At 40.7% G+C, this 16,409-nt stretch overlaps 1 protein-coding gene across 4 annotated transcripts in view; it reads left to right on the top strand.

Annotated features, from left to right (window-relative positions):
* Positions 1 to 16,409, top strand: part of LOC139936391 (pericentriolar material 1 protein-like) — a 90,772-nt gene that overhangs the window by 63,896 nt on the left and 10,467 nt on the right. For 3 of the 4 annotated variants that reach the window (XM_071931203.1, XM_071931205.1, XM_071931202.1), the window contains 12 exons: positions 624 to 789; positions 2,200 to 2,545; positions 4,512 to 4,579; positions 6,142 to 6,373; positions 8,189 to 8,438; positions 8,844 to 8,948; positions 9,624 to 9,830; positions 10,456 to 10,620; positions 12,278 to 12,516; positions 13,443 to 13,685; positions 14,489 to 14,660; positions 16,005 to 16,057. In XM_071931203.1, coding sequence (XP_071787304.1) covers positions 624 to 789; positions 2,200 to 2,545; positions 4,512 to 4,579; positions 6,142 to 6,373; positions 8,189 to 8,438; positions 8,844 to 8,948; positions 9,624 to 9,830; positions 10,456 to 10,620; positions 12,278 to 12,516; positions 13,443 to 13,685; positions 14,489 to 14,660; positions 16,005 to 16,057 — 2,246 coding nt within the window. The remainder of the gene's footprint in view (positions 1 to 623; positions 790 to 2,199; positions 2,546 to 4,511; positions 4,580 to 6,141; positions 6,374 to 8,188; positions 8,439 to 8,843; positions 8,949 to 9,623; positions 9,831 to 10,455; positions 10,621 to 12,277; positions 12,517 to 13,442; positions 13,686 to 14,488; positions 14,661 to 16,004; positions 16,058 to 16,409) is intronic. The other variant, XM_071931204.1, reaches the window with a different exon arrangement.

Genomic DNA, 16,409 nt, shown 5'->3' with positions numbered 1-16,409 from the left:
CTGGCAAGTAGATACACACATGGTGTTACTGCAAACCAAATATATATTGATACCTCACCATGCAATGCCTCAAATCCCATAAACCAGTTGGCAAAGTCTTTTCTCTTGTTGCCTTTCACTTCAGGCAAAAAACAAAATCTCCAACCCATGCCAGCTTTGTATTACATATTTCTTAGTAGAAAACTTGCAAGCTAAACCAAGAAAAATATTTACCTGGCAAGTAGATACACACATGGCGTTACCGCAAACCAAATGTATATTGATACCTCACCATAATAATAATTATAATAATGTAATAAGAGATGGTAGCATTTATGTAGCGCTCCACAAAGATCGGAGTGCTTTACAATTTACATACCAACAAACAATGCAATGATAAAGATACAAAAAACAGTACAAGCAAAAACAAAATGGCCGGATTAACCTTGCAATGCCTCAAATCATTTACAAAGAGTTAAGCTCCAGTACCCTAGTTCGACGAAAGGATATTTCCTGATATTAAAGGGTTTAGCTACTTTTTGTCTGACATGAATCACTCCTATAACCAGCTGTACCAACAGCAGCAGGAAATGGAACGATTTTCCAGTAATTTCTCATCTTGGCTGTTATGGTTCTGTTTGTAGGCTGAAGGCCCAGCTGTCGGTGGTAGTGGACCAAGCAGTAGACCATTTGGTTTTGAGAGCGGTGGTGAAACCAACGCCAATAATAACAGAGTGCAGGGGGTGTTCGGCTACGATGCTGGAACCTCATTCTCACCGTTTGAAAACCCCTACCAACAAGAGAGAAGTGGTAAGTTTGCTTTTTGTTCCAGAGACCAATTCAAGAACTGACTCCGCGGTAGTACAGTTAATTACGATCCTATAAGCTAAAGTAGTAGTCCCAGCCTATTTCTTTACCATCCACCCAGGTAATAGAGCAGCAGCCGATTTCACGAAACGCTAGGATTAATCCTAACTCGAGTTAGGAAGAAGAACCCGTCCTAACTTACAATGGGTTCAATGCGTCCTACGTACTTGGATACGGAACTGAACTTTTCCTAAGTCCTAAGATTAATTCTAAGTTAGGAAGTGTTTGGTGAAATCACTGGCAGGACAGTTCTTTTCAGAACTGAGAAGTCTCCTGAACACCTGAACAATCTACTCCGCGGTAGTTGATATAAGTAAGACAGTTCTCTAAGAACAAACTCTACCTGGCAAGTAGATACACACATGGTGTTACCGCAAACCAAATATATATTGTTCCAGATTGTTGGATTTTTATCTCTTATTTCAGGCATGATATTATTCCTGTTACAAATATTGTGATTAAATACAGTCACCTCTCAATATAATGAGCACTCTTATGGAAGTGTTGTGGCCGAGTGGTTAAGAGCACCGAATTCAAACTCTGGTGTTTCTGATCAGCAGAGTTGTGGGTTCGTATCCCCAACTGTGACACTTGTGTCCTTAAGCAAGACACTTAACCATTGCTTCGTCCTTCAGATGGGACGTAAAGTTGTTGGTCCAGTGTGTTGTGTAACGCATGTAAAAGAACCATTGCTTCGTCCTTCGGATTATACAATTATACAATTATACAATTATACAATTATATTGCCTCTGTAGTGTCTGTGTGAGACCACCCAGGCGGCTCCACACACAGGGGGAAAATGATACAATTGTATTGCTTCTGTAATGTCTGTGTGAGACCACCCAGGCGGCTCCACACACAGGGGGAAAATGATACAATTATATTGCTTCTGTAGTGTCTGTGTGAGACCACCCAGGCGGCTCCACACACAGGGGGAAAATAATACAATTGTATTGCTTCTGTAGTGTCTGTGTGAGACCGCCCAGCGGCTCCACACACAGGGGGAAAATGATACAATTGTATTGCTTCTGTTGTGTTTGTGTGAGACCGCCTGGGCGCTAAAGACTTTGATGTTGTTTTTTTCAAAGAAACCCTGTCATTTCGGATCAATTGGGGAATCTTGTGGTTGGTTCTGGGACTTAATATTTTTTGAAACAGCCCTTTGTGGTTGCAAGACGTCTCAATTAGGGAATACATCGAGATACTTCATCAAAACCACGATTTGCCGATAATATCAAGATATCACCCAAGCTTAATTTTGTGTTCCTGTTTCTGTTTAATATTCCGTCTCCCTAAGGTAGTGAATATGAAATAACACTTTCAGAAACATTAACCCGTAAACTTCTATTTCAGGAGTCCCCCCGCCCAGTCTCCTGGATTACACCTCCCCTTACAGTCAAATGTCCGAAGCATCCCGTCGTAGACAAAGAGACTACGACGCCTATGCACGCCATCGCCAGGAGCAAGAGACCAGACAGCGAGACTATCATGTCCCGCCAAACACAGCCCAGGGTAGCTTGGATCAGTACGATTACGACCGCGAAGGGAATCTAGTTACTGACTACAATAAAGCGCCTTACGCTTATGCAGAGAGGGCAGCAGACATGAATGCCGATGGCCAGGCTAGCGGTCAGGGTTACGGTCAGTCATCCAGGCTATATGTTCCACCTCTGGACATCAAAAGCTTGTTGGAGAGATCGTAAGTGTAAATACAGTTATCAAATATTATAAATCGCAAAGGAAACTGACTGGGTAAATTTTGTAAATGACTTGGAGTGTGGAAACGAACCAATGACCTTGAGAACAACATGCCGGCGCATTACCAACTGAGCTATCTAGCCCTTTGTTGGCGGTGTCCCTCTTTTGTCAATATCTTTGTTTGGGGTGTGCCAGTCGGAAGCCATGCAACCATTAACTGCCGTGTAGCCAGGGACCACACCCAATTTACGATACAACCTGGGAAGCGACAGCCAGGGTATCACCTTCAGGGGATGCGACTTTTTGTTTCAGATATCAATATAAACCACAAGGGAAATTGACTCTAATTTTGAAATGATTTTTGGGGTTGAACAAAGAATTGACTAGAGTGGGATTTGAACCAACATCCTCCGGATTAACGTGCCAGCGCTCTACCAACTGAGCTATCTAGCCCTTTGTTGGTGCTCTCCCTCTTTGTCTATATCTTTGTCTGGGGTGCCAGTCAGAAGCCATACAACCGTTAACTGCCGTGTAGCCAGGGACCACACCCAATTTACGATACAAACTGGGAAGCGGCAGCCAGGGGATCACCTTCAGGGGATGCGAATTTTTGTTTCAGATATCAATATAAACCACAAGGGAAATTGACTGTGTAATTTTTAAATGATTTTGGAGGTTGAAGAAAGAAAAATTTACTAGAGTGGAATTCGAACCAACAACCTCCGGATTAACGTGCCCGCGCTCTACCAACTGAGCTATCTAATAGCCCTTTGATGGCGGTTTCCCTATCTGGTCAATATCTTTGTTCGGGGATGCTAGTCAGAAGCCATTCAATCGTTATCCGTGTTGCCCCAGCCAGGGATCACACCGAATTACGATACAACCTGGGAAGCGGCAGCCAGGGGATCACCTTAAGGGGATGCGACTTTTTGTTTCAGATATCAAATAATAAACCACAAGGGAAACTGACTGGGTAAATTTTTCAAATGATTTGGGGTTGAACAAAGACAAATTGACTAGAGTGGGACTCGAACCAATGAACTCTAAAATAACCTGCCGTGGTGGTCTCAATGTAATGTTTTTTCAGTTGATCAAAATAATAATAATAATAATTACAACATTTATAGAGCGCTAAATACAGATGTTTCTAAGCGCTATAACCAGATTGACAAAACAGATGGGTTTTAAGTTGAGATTTGAAAGTGTCCAATGAAGGAGCTGCTTGAATATGGGTGGGTAGCTTGTTCCAAAGTGTTGGAGCTATGACTGAAAAGGCCCGATCGCCATAGCGTGTCATGGTGCGGGGTCTCGGGGGAAAGCTGGAAATGAGCAATTGAAGAAGAGCGAAGGCGTCGGGTAGCTGATGAAAGTGAAGAAGAATGAAGGGTTATGAGGTCTTGGAGATATACCGGAGCCAAATTATGAACAACTTGATACACAACATATAGTATAGTCTGTTTGGTTTTACTGTATTACTCCCGCAAAGCCAGCTTTGCCAGCTTGAAGAATAATACTGAACTGTTTTCCAAATTGTGATCTTGCTTTAGTTAAAGGAACAGTACAGAATTGGTTTTGCCTGCAAAACAGTTGCTGGCAGTGTAAGCACTTTATGTAAACCACCATATACATAAACTGACAAACCTGTAGAAGTTTGAGATCGAATGGCCATCTGGGTCACGAGAGAATAGTGAAAAACCGATCACAAATTTTGCATTGCATCGATGCCAAAATAAAAATGAATAAAACACTCACTGAGCGATAAACTCCAATCGCGAAGTTAGATTATTTATTTCTTATCAAATATGACATTTCAGACAGAAATATTTCAAGGGATGTTTTCTACTATCATAATCATTAGACCGTGTAAGTTTTATGTAAACCTGTCATCTTCACGATTTTTGTTTCTTACCAATTCTGTAACTTTCCTTTAAATTAACGACTTTATGTTAATCTGTTTTGTTTGCTAGTGATAAGCAGAGGATGTTGGCTGCACAAGCCAGTACTTCAGGGACCAAAGCAGATACCAAAAAGTCAAGTAAGTATATTACAAGAAAAAAAATGATATATTTAGTTAGTTGCTGCGTACAACTCTTTAGTGTATACTTTTTACAATACGCAACATGAAATTTTAGAAGACCATAGATCTCTAAAGAACATAATCTACCTGGCAAGTGGATACACACATGGTGTTACCACAAACCAAATATATATTGATACCTCACCATGCAATGCCTCAAATCATATAAGACCATAAATGTGACCCACTCTGTGAAAATGAGTCACATGTCGCCCAATGCAATATTAAGTTTAATGTGGAAAATGTGCAAAAAACTTTTTTTTAAAAATCATATTGTTTTTTTTATAGATCTTTAGTTGCATGGTTAACCTTTAGAACACTTACTTTTAGGCAATAAAGCTATGAATACAACGATTTTGTAATCATACTTATGTCTAATTTGTATCCTTTTGCACACAATGGTAGTTTAAAATATCATTTTACTTGTAATTCGTTTTTTCAAAAAAAATGGTGTAGTGGCTAATTTCAAACGGGAGTAACTCAGCAACGCGATACACCCCAAAGCTTAGACACATACCAAATTACTGCTGCTGATGTGTGCTTTCCAGCCATGCATATAACTCAATTCCTGAAATTGCCTACATCTGACTCATTTTCACAGAGTAGGTCACACATGTTAGTTTTGCCTTGGCTATTATAATATTTGATAACAAATATAATTTGTTTTACTCATACACAATGTGTATAAAGCACTGTATACTCATTCCACAGGCTAATCACTCGAGTGGGATTCAAACCCACACCCTTTGCATTGCTAGAGCAGATGCCTTACCACTAGACCTTCGAACTAGCCCTATCAGTGGCTAGAGGCAGTTCAAAATCTATATGTTAGCAGCGGCTACTGTAACGATTTAGTAGATGTTAGATTTCCATCAGGAATCAAGAATGAAATCTACAGGCAAATCACTCGGGTGGGATTCGAACCCACAACCTTTGCATTGCTAGAGCAGATGTAGTCAAGTGTCCCTGAGCAAAGACACTGGACTATAACTGCTTCTCTCCACCCAGGGGTAAATGGGTACCTGTGAGGGCAGAGATGGTTCATGTGATTGATTTAGCCGAGTAGCGCATATTTCTTGCACAATTTGTATTGACCCCTTGCACGCGCGTCATACGCGGCGACTGATGCCACGCTCACCCTGTTGGTCATACGCGGCGACTGATGCCACGCTCACCATGTTGGTGAACAGTTAGGTTTTTGTGTATTAATGCCGTGTCGCCTTAAATGTGCACTTCACTGCATAACGCACAGCATAGAGTTATATATAAAAACGCACAGTGAAATTGCCCACCAGTATGGCGCATTCAAGATTTTTTTGATGATGACGTCAGGTGAAATGGGTCAATACTCCCCAGGGAGCTGAGATGGTTTGAGGAATGATTTAAGGCCTAGTGACCAGGGGTAAACATTTGAAGTGCTTTGGGGCGCTCTTTGGATGTGAAAAAGTGCTATATAAAAACTGAATATTATTATTATTTTTATTACCAGTTCATTACTCTTTTTTGCTTACTTTTGATAGATATACTACCAAGCTTATCAACCAAAGCTAAAGACAGCCAGGCCAGACCTTCGACCAGCAAGAGGCGAGGTCCTAGACCAGGTCTAAGCAGCTCCTTGAGTGGTACAGCCTTCATGGAGGTAGCCAGTGTAGCTAGTACTATGTCAATATCCAGCATGCCTGGAGATCTAGAGAGAGAAAGGAAAATGCAGATGCAGGATACAGAGAGATCTATTAAGTCCACTAGCGAAATGTAAGTCAATTTTACTATTCCTGATGATGACTAGAGCAAGCTAGTCGAAACGTTGTGACCAATTTAAGAACTGACTCCGCAGTAGTACAGTTAATCATGATCCTATAAGCTAAAGTAGTAGTCCCAGCCTATTTTCTATACCATCCGCCCGGGTAATAGTTAAAAACCAGGACAGTTCTTTTCAGAACTGAGAAGTCTCCCGAACCCCCGAACATCTACTCCGCGGTAGTAGAATAAAGCAAGACAGTTCTCTAAGAACAAACTTTACCTGGCAAGTAAATACACACATGGTGTTACCGCAAGCTAAATGAACATTGATACCTCACCATGCAATGCCTGAAATCCTATATAATTTTACTCTCATTGATAATGGGAAAGTACATCACAGGCCTGGAATTACAAATATATTTGGGACAAGGCCACTTTGGCGGTGGAGCCAGACAAATTTTGGAAGGCACAAAGGCCAGTAGATTGGGCACCAAGGCAACAAATTTCAAAATAGAGAAGGCACGAAGGCTGTTAAATTTTGAGAGCTGTAAAACAAAGTTAGCAATAATAGTGCATGATGACTGTTTTGTTCTCTTTTGGTCAAGTAGTTGTGTAGTTAGGAACTACACTGCAACCCCTTTCTCACTGAAGGTCTGTAGCCAGCCTTTGCCTGTTTTACAGATATTTCCATGGTAAATGTTCCACCAGTCTATCCAACCTTGTTCCTCCTGTCAGGGTGTTTGAGCGCGAGACCAGGCTTTCTGCTTGTTCTCATCCTTATACTGTGGCTGTGCCGAGATGTAGAACAAAGAGCTACTCCAGTAGCTTTTTCCCTCGTACTGCATCTCTTTGGAACTCCTTGCCTGGTGCATGTTTCCCTTCATCCTATGGTCTTCAATCTTTTAAGAGGAATGTCAATTCCTACCTTCAGCTCCACTGAGTTTCTGCACGTCTATGTTTTCTTCCTTGTAGCCCTTAACCTAGAGTGGCTTTTAGCCTTGATTTGGGCGACTTGCATAAAAAAAAAAAATAAAAAAAACATTAAAAAAAAAAAAAAAACTCGTCATTGATTGACTGGTCGTCTTGGCCACCTTGTAATTCTAGGCCTGACATCACTTTTGCTAGTTTTCAGTACTTTCACTTTGCTACTCGGCAGGATCTACACTAAGGAGCATTTACAGTTATTAGTGTCTTGCTCCAGCCAAGAGCCTAGTGGATGATACCCATGCCAACATCCTTACAGACTGTGAAAGGATTAAACCCTGTTTCAGCCCAAGGAGTAGGTAGAAACGTCCACCTGGTAATAGGCCCAATTCCATGGCTCTGCTTACCGCCCAATTCTGCGCTTACGATCACGATTCCCCGCTTACGTGCAAGCGCCGAATTTCTGCGCTAGCCTTGTAAGCGTAGAATGTCTAATAAAGTGGAGTACGCACGCGCAGAAGCAAAGCCCGTGAAACACGCTTGCCGTAAGCACAGAATTCTCTGCTTCTGTAAGCGCCGATTCTGTGCTTATGGTAAGCAGAGCCATGAAATTGGGCCCAGTTGATTTGGGTTGACAACCCAAATCATTAAAGTGTTACCCTCAACTGGAAGTGGCCGACCAACCTCAATTTCTCATAGACCTTATGCACATGATGTCATTTGAATAGGGCGCCCTCACTTAGAGGTCAAAAGACGGTTTATCATTGGTCAATCCTGTGTGCTGCGCGTACAAATCTGTGCATTGCGCGTATCATCGTTTTACCTCTAAGATGGTGGCTGGATGACGTCAATGCATATAAGGTCCATTTTAAAGAAAACTTTGTTAAACTTGTCTCTTTACAGGGAGTCCGATGCTGGGAGTGAGTTCTCTCTCTTCGAGGCTCTCCGTGAGTCCATCTACTCAGAGGTAGCGACCCTCATCTCCCAGAACGAGTCCAGACCCCACTTCCTCATCGAGCTGTTCAGAGAGCTACAGATGCTCAACTCTGATTACCTTCGACAGAGGGCGCTATACTCCCTACAGGATCTCGTTTCAAAGTACCTTACTGACGACGCTGCTAATTCTCACAAGGGAGGAGCTGCTGGCAAACAAGTAAGGGTTAAGCAAGAATGATTCACGTTATGGCGTGTCGTGGCAGAGCAGATAAGAACACCAGACTCAAGCTCAGATGTTTCTGATCAGCAGAGTGTGGATTTGAGTCCCAGTCATGACACTTCGGATGGGATGTAAAGATGTTGGTCCCATGTGTTGTGCAACGCACGTAAAAGAACCTAGTGCACTTATTGTAAAAAGAAGGGGTTCGCTCCAATGTTCCTGGTTTGTTGCCAGCATATTGCCCAACAGCACTCTGTAAGCCATTACATGGTGCTATGTAAAGGAGTAGCTGTTGACCGCTCAGCCAGGACACGCTCTTAACATCCCCTAAAGAATTCCTATTATTACCATTGTGTTATCACTAAACAGCCCACATCAATAAGTATGTGTTGTTGTACACAGAAGCAGAACTCGAGGCATGAACAGCGTTTATGGCAGATGTCAACCACTGCCTCCGAGCATACTCCTAGTGAGAGCCTCATCACATCAGAAGAGGAAGAAATCAAGGTTAGATCATTTCACAAGTCCTTCTTGATTTCTTTGAAAAAATAAAATTCTTATTTTTTGTGTGTGAGAAATATCCCATATTAGTTTTGGTTTTTCTCTTACACCCTCGAGTGCTAGCACTGTACACTCAGTATTTTCCTCGAGTTCTGTGAAAACATTCACAGGCATACTACTCAGTTGGGATTCAAACCCACGACCTTTGCAATTTTAGAGCAGTGACTTGCCAACTAGACCACCAGCAGTTCAAATTCTGTATGTTTTTAGAAATATCCCCTAACATCACCACTAGATGAGGGCTACACCTAAAGGCACTGAACACTATTGGTAATCACTCAAAATATTTGTTAGCATAAACACTTACTTGGTAACGAGCAATGGAGAGTTGTAGATATCTCAAATATTAAAATACTTCAGGCCTGAAGCCCTTTTTAGTACATCTTAAAGCACACAAATTTGTGCAACAAGAGCGTGTTTTCTTTCATTATTATCTTGCAACTTAGATGAGCAATTGAGTCCAAATTTTCACAGATTTGTTATTTAATGCATATTGTTGGGAAAAACCAAATGAGAATACTGGTCTTTGACAATTACCATAGTCATCCAGTGCCTTTTAAGATAATATTAAATTGCCTTTAAAGATAATATTAAACAACTTAACTGTTTTTATACTACCAGGCCCAGATCTACGGCAAAAACCCTAACAAGCAGGCTATGCTACAAGCTCTTCAGTCTATGGGATCACTCGACGCAGAGGAATATGACTATGTAGAGAGTGTAGGCTCGGCAAGCTCGATGTCAACACCGCCCTCTTTCAGTCAAGACTTTGGCTTTGCTAATGATGAGCTGGGTGATACTGTGATTCATCTAGATAAAGCATTACAGGTAATTAGACCCAGACATCCAAATAATACCCCTAACACACCGAACTGCTTCCCACCACGTTCTGAAAAATGTGTACAAACAGAGTGAATGTTGTAGCAACTTTTTAGGGTCTGTTTGCGAACTTCATGGACAGGTTGAATGGGTTGAGCGGAAATGATGCTCCAGAACTTTGCTGCTCAAACATTAAGGGCGACCATCCTGTCCTGCAATTAGACGGAGTGGCAATGTATTTTAACGAAAAGGACGTGCTACGAGCGGAATTGCCATGCTGTCATGAGTTTGGACGTTTTGAGAACAAGTTTGGTGTGACCCAGCCTTAACCCACGGCACCAACAACAACTGCCGTAGTGCCCTCATCAGCAAAGTTCTTATACAAATCTACATTTTTCTCACAGAAGTGCCACTTACCGGTTGAAATTGCTGTGCCCGTTTAAGAGCAAAGTTCAAGGCGTGCCGGACAAAGATATACAAATAATGCTGACTACTCCAGACTTACCAAAAACTCCAATATTGGACTGAGAACTGCACTAGTAAACATGGGATTTCAGTACAGTAATTTCATTATTTACAAATATCTTTAGTAGAACAATGACAATAAATCAAGATGTAACATTGTTGCCAACAGAGAATGCGTGAGTACGAGCGTTTAAAGGCAGAAGCAGAAGCGTCTGCAGCTATTTCATCTGATGCGTCAGCCTCTGTTGATAAAGCTGCCGTTAGTAACAGTGAAGTCACCAGTAATAGCTCCGCTCAAGACATGGGCAGTGAAAGCTCCTTCTCAGACCTACCGGTAAGTCCCAAGTGTTCCTAGCCTTGCTCAAGGCAGTCGAATTATTCACTCCGAAAAAAGACCGCCGCTGTATAAAAACCCACCCGTATTCACTGTGCGTAAAACCCACCCGTATTCACTGTGCGTAACATCGCACGACACGATGCCCCCGTACACTATCCGCATGCGGAGGCCGTCAGGCCGACAGCCTTGTAGGATCTGTGTTGAAGCCACTGACCTCATTACTATAATAAGCGAAGAGTTCCCACGGTCAGCTCATTACCATAATGCCCGCGAAAGACGAGACATGTTTACCTCACACACCACCACCACGGACGCATGATAGGGTCCAAAGGTCGTGATAAGGGAAGTGCGTGATTGGACGTCAAAATGAATAATTCATTTACCTCACATCCTGTGTTGTCTGATAGGTCTGGCGAACGATATACATATTCATGAGCTGCATACTAGCATATCCTCGAGCCCCCCCAATTTCGTCCACTATTGGAATTTTTTCAATACAACACATTAAAACGGGAAGATACAGATCCGACAAGGCTGTCGGCCTGACGGCCTCCGCATGCGGTTAGTGGTGTACGGGTGCGATGACTTGTGTGAACAGTATTCGTGCGATGTGACAGTGTGTATACGGGTTGGTCATTCGGTGTGATCGCACAGGGTATACGGCGGGTGGGTTTACAGCTGCGTCTTTTCGGAGCGAATAATGCGACTGCCTTAAGCAAGGCTAAAGTGTTCCGGGCTAGTATTTGGGGGGAAAATGCACGAGACTGCAGGGCTTGTAGTTATAGCTCACCATTTTTACTCGACCAAACATTTTTTTTTTTCAAGACCTTGGCCTATTATTGTAGACAAATTTTTATAAAAATAACCATATTCTCATATTTAACATGGAATGTACCCCTGTATGATGTTTTTTCCCCTTTTTTTTTCTTTTTCTATTTTTTTTTTCTCAATCATCATCCTCTCCAGATTGGTTGTGATCATTAATAATAATAATAATAATGAACCATTTTTGTAGAGCGCATATCACAATCACGGATAAGTTTCTATGCGCTTTGAGATGAAAACAAAAGAAAAGTAAAAGTTAATAGAGACGTGAAGTAAATGCAAAAGAAAAATTTAGTTGATACAGAAAGAAGTACTGAAGGCTATTGCAAAAATAAATGTGTTTTTAACTTTGTCTTAAAATAAATTAATTAACATAATAAATTAATGAATAAATTTATTAATAAATTACATTAATTCATTGTATTTGGTTAAACCTTTTTGAAATGATATGTACGACATTCCAATATGCCAGATTGAATGGTTTGTGTCAATGCATACTGATTGAAATGCTGGGTTGTCAACCATCGGTTCTTCTCAGAACCACCTCTTCTCAAAAGAAATGTACACATGGTGCTTCAGTAAAAACCTCGCCTGATGGTGTTAATTGTTTAGTCTAGACTATATGATTATTTTTATGGGTGTGTTTGTATGCCGTTGGGAGAAGCTAGCCATTTATTTTGTATCGTTGAGTCAAGATTCAAATGCAGCATGTAGCTCTGAAAAGAAAGGGGTTGAAAACTAAAACAATTGTAGCAAAAAATGACAATGGTTATTTAATAACCAGTCCAGGATAACCTGCACTTAAATTTGTTTCTGATTATTTGTATAGTACCCAAGAATAGACACTCGTCAGCTGGACCTCCAGATTAAGAGCATCATGCAAGAAGTCATCCCATACCTGAAGGAACACATGGATGATGTCTGTTCCCCTCAGCTTCTATCTTATATCAGACGTCTTGTCTTGACTCTCTCAAAGCAAAGGGATGATAGCAGAGAGTTTGTCCGCTTCTTCAACAGACAGCTTGGCTCTATTCTGCAAGACTCGTTGGCTAAGTTCTCTGGAAGGAAGTGAGTTGAAAATTTTTATTCACTGGTAATAGGTTCATTCTGTGTCAAATCATTACGCCATCCGGGGTTAATCTCACAGATTTTCTTTAAATTTGCTGAATTAGTTTGGTCCTATGAGAAAACTTTGAAATCCAAATTTGATAAACAAAAAGGTCAAACGAAAGGTCAAACATTCAAAGACCTGTAACTCAAAACCACATGACCCAGAACGCTCAAATTCGGGTGTCAGAGTTTTCTCATAGGACCAAACGAATTCAGCAAATTTAAAGAAAATCTGTGAGATTAACCCCGGATGGCGTAATGATTTAACACGGAATGAACCTATAGACTTAGTACATGATTGGTATTTATCCAAATATTTCTTCATTAATTTCAATGTGTGAATGCTCAGGGTTTTCAAAGTTTATACCTGTACCAATCCTTCAGAGAAAAAAATTTTGTCCGAAACAATGAAAGAAAGATAAAAGAAAGGATTTTTTTAAGAGACTTTGCAAGTCTTTTTCATATTCAAACTGCCTTGCACAATTTATTGCAAAAAATCAACATAAGCACATGCATGGGATTCCTGACCTTACTTAGTTTTGTAGTTTTCTTAAATAAATTGCACAGATTTATTGTGCTTATTAAAAACTAGAATACGCCTTTTCGCTATTGTAACATTGGTTCCCTTCTGCGCCTTGGGCATGTTAGCATGGAACAGGCTATCACGGAAGAAAACGTGGTCTCGAGGCTGGTTCCAAATGGTCGACCACAGTAGTCAACCAATGGTCGACCAGCCTGGGCTCGAGTCAAAATAGTTAACATTTAGTTAACCATGGAGCGCACTCGAACTTGCTCTTTAGTGTCTGTTTTATTACTTAATTTTGAGAAGAGGATTGGTTAAGAAATCCTCCAAAATCTTTCTTTCCCAAACTATTTATTTTCAGAATGCGAGAGTGTGGTGAGGACCTCCTAGTAGACATCTCTGAGATCCTCTTCAACGAGCTAGCCTTCTTCCGCTTGATGCAGGACCTCGATACTGCCGGTAATAAACTCAGGAAAGAAGCTGGCGAGATTGGAGAAGATGAAGAAGAGGAAGAGGAGGAGGACGAAGGAGTAACTGGGACGGAGACGGGGACTGAGACGGGTACAGGGGCCGAGGAGGAAGATGGTTCAGAGGATGAAGGTAGGTTTAGAGGAAACAAATAAATAATAAATCTTATAAAGTGCTGGTATCTAGAATAAACTATTCACTGTGCTACAAATATGTCCAGTGGAAAAATTAATGGTAGGCCTGACTGAAGAGGTAAGTTTTGAGATTGGATTTGAATGAAGAAATGTCAGGTTAGTGATCTAAGGGTTAGAGACAATAGTTCAAGCAAGTGTTGCTTCAGGTCCCAATTTTATAGAGCTGCTTAAAGGCACTGGACACTATTTGTAATTACTCAAAATAATTATAAATAATAATAAAACTTACTTAGTACGAGTATGTTACTGCAATACCTGCAGCTGGAAATGGCTGCTAGGTTTGACCTACTTCATCGAACGAGTGGGTTGAATGAAAAGTATTGAACCAAATTGACATTTGTCAATGTTTCCAATGTCAATATAGAGTGTACAATTCAAAAACAAAACCCTGTATATCTGTTTTTATTTACTCTTTTTGTGACATTTTTTCTGCGCATAACGTCGCAAAAAATCCACAATATGAGCAATAATACCAGGCCTGTATGCGTTTGAAAGGACAAGGGCACCAATGCATTTTCTCCTTGGTAAAGGGCACCCTATGAGGAAATTGTGAATCTCTACTGAAGCATTTCAAGGGCACCAAGGCAATGACCAGGGGGCATGGAGGCAATTGCCTTCATTGTCTGAAGTATCAGGGTTGGTTACAGAAATGCACTGCTTGATGATTTGTATGTGAACAACACCAAGTCTAATAGTCAATATGACAATTGTGATCTCTGTTTTTATTTCTGCAATCGCTAGGTAGCAGCTCCGACAGCGAGGATGACTCCAGCTTATCAGACGACGCAGAAGAGCCCTCTAGTGTTACTCCAGTGCCAGTCGCCCTGAAGCCTACCAAGAAGCCTTCATTTGATGAGGTAGCTCTGGAGACGGCCATGGACATGGCAACGTCCAGGGAAGAGGAAGAACTGGGAAAGGTAGGCTGGGTTTTATTGTTATTTTCTTCACGAGCTTATCAAAGAGGAAATAAATCAAGATAAATTGTTTTGTTTTTTATAAGAGATGTTCAATTTGCATCGGGGATAAAGAATATTATTTTTGGTTTTTACCCATACACCGATGTGTGTTAGCACCGTATACTCAGTACTTTTCCTAGTCCTGTGAAAAAATATCACAGGCATGTTACTCGGGTGGGATTCGAACCCACGACCCTTGCAATATTTTTCTAGAGCAGTGTCTTACCAACTAGACTACCGAGGTTGCCCGCTAGCTAGAGGCAGTTCGAATCCTATGTTTTGGCAGCGGGTACCGCATCATGTTTTTTTTTATAAATATTTTTTTATAGACTTTGTGGCTTGTAGTGTTTTTTGTCTGTTTTATGGTAGATAATAATTTTAAGTAAATTTTGTAAATTTGTTGTATAAAAGGCCGAAATGAATTTCCCATGTTGGGTAATAAGTGAATTGAAATTGAAATTATTATTGCAAATGATATTGATATCTACAGACATGATATTCTTTCTACACTCTGGTTTCCAATTTTGTTGCCCTTAAAAAAATGTAAAAGTTTAGATTTTTTTTTTAAATAGCCTGAAATATGTGAAAATGTAGGTCAGCCCTTTTACTTGAATATTCCTTTTTTTTTTCAAGGACCAAATATCATGCTTGTATATTGGGAGAGTTGGGACAACTTAAGATAAGATAAATCTTATCTTAAGAAATCTTATCTTAAGATAGGACAACTTAAGATAAAAATAAATATCAGTTTGAATGAATAAGCCATTTTGTGTCGCAAAAAAAACTCATTGGTACATACAGGGTGCCGGACTAGTCTGCACATTGTGTCTTGCTTCAGTTGGACCCAAAACTGGCTTCTAGCAACCACGTAACTAAAGAAAGGGGTTCCTCTGTGTTGCAACTCTCTCAATATAGGGGCCAATTTCATAGAGCTGCTTAAGCAAAAAAATTGCTGAAGCACGGAAATAGCTTGCTTATTTTACACATGTTACTGGCCAAAATGTCATGCCATATACATTGCTTGTGACAGATATTTAGCTGTTGTTTACTTAGCATAACAACTGAGTGGAGTCTTGGCCAGTAATCTGATTTTATTAAGCAAGGATTTTTTTGCTTAAGCAAACTTTTGTGCTTAAGCAGCTCTATGAAATTGGGCCCAGATCTCGGTCTAGCCGCTCTAATTTGAAAATTAGGTCCATTATTGACCTAGACTTACAATTTTTTAAGTTATGATAAACAGGTTGTGTATAAATGAATGGGCCAAACTGGCTTGTCAGAAATCTTAAAATATTGATTTTTTCTTAGCAGACTCGAGATGATGACTTGGCTCGTAACATGGAGACCAGTGAGCAAGATGAGTAAGTGTGATTCAGAGTTAAAGGGTCTACGTACTTTTTCCTAAGACAAAACACAATGCCCACAGATTTACATTAAACTTACACAGTTTGAAGATAATGATAGAAGAAAGCTTCCCTTGAAACTTTGCTTTCTAAGGTGCTGTAGTTTTTGAGAAATGAGTGAAACAAATAATTTTCGTCTCAGTTTTAGCATGTAAAAACGTATTAACCACTTACATGCTAACAATGCACCTTTGAGCATAATAAACCTCAACATTTTCTAGGGTACCATTGTGGGTCTCATGTCCCGAGGCGTTTCGGCTGTCTCCCTCCGCACTTGCAGTGTGCCTTTTTGAAAATTTTCCTCTTTTTT

Source organism: Asterias amurensis, chromosome 4 (genome assembly GCF_032118995.1).
Source record: "Asterias amurensis chromosome 4, ASM3211899v1".
Classification (NCBI taxonomy): domain Eukaryota; kingdom Metazoa; phylum Echinodermata; class Asteroidea; order Forcipulatida; family Asteriidae; genus Asterias; species Asterias amurensis.
Note: the sequence above shows the minus strand (reverse complement) of the source record. Positions and strands in the feature narration are given on the sequence as shown.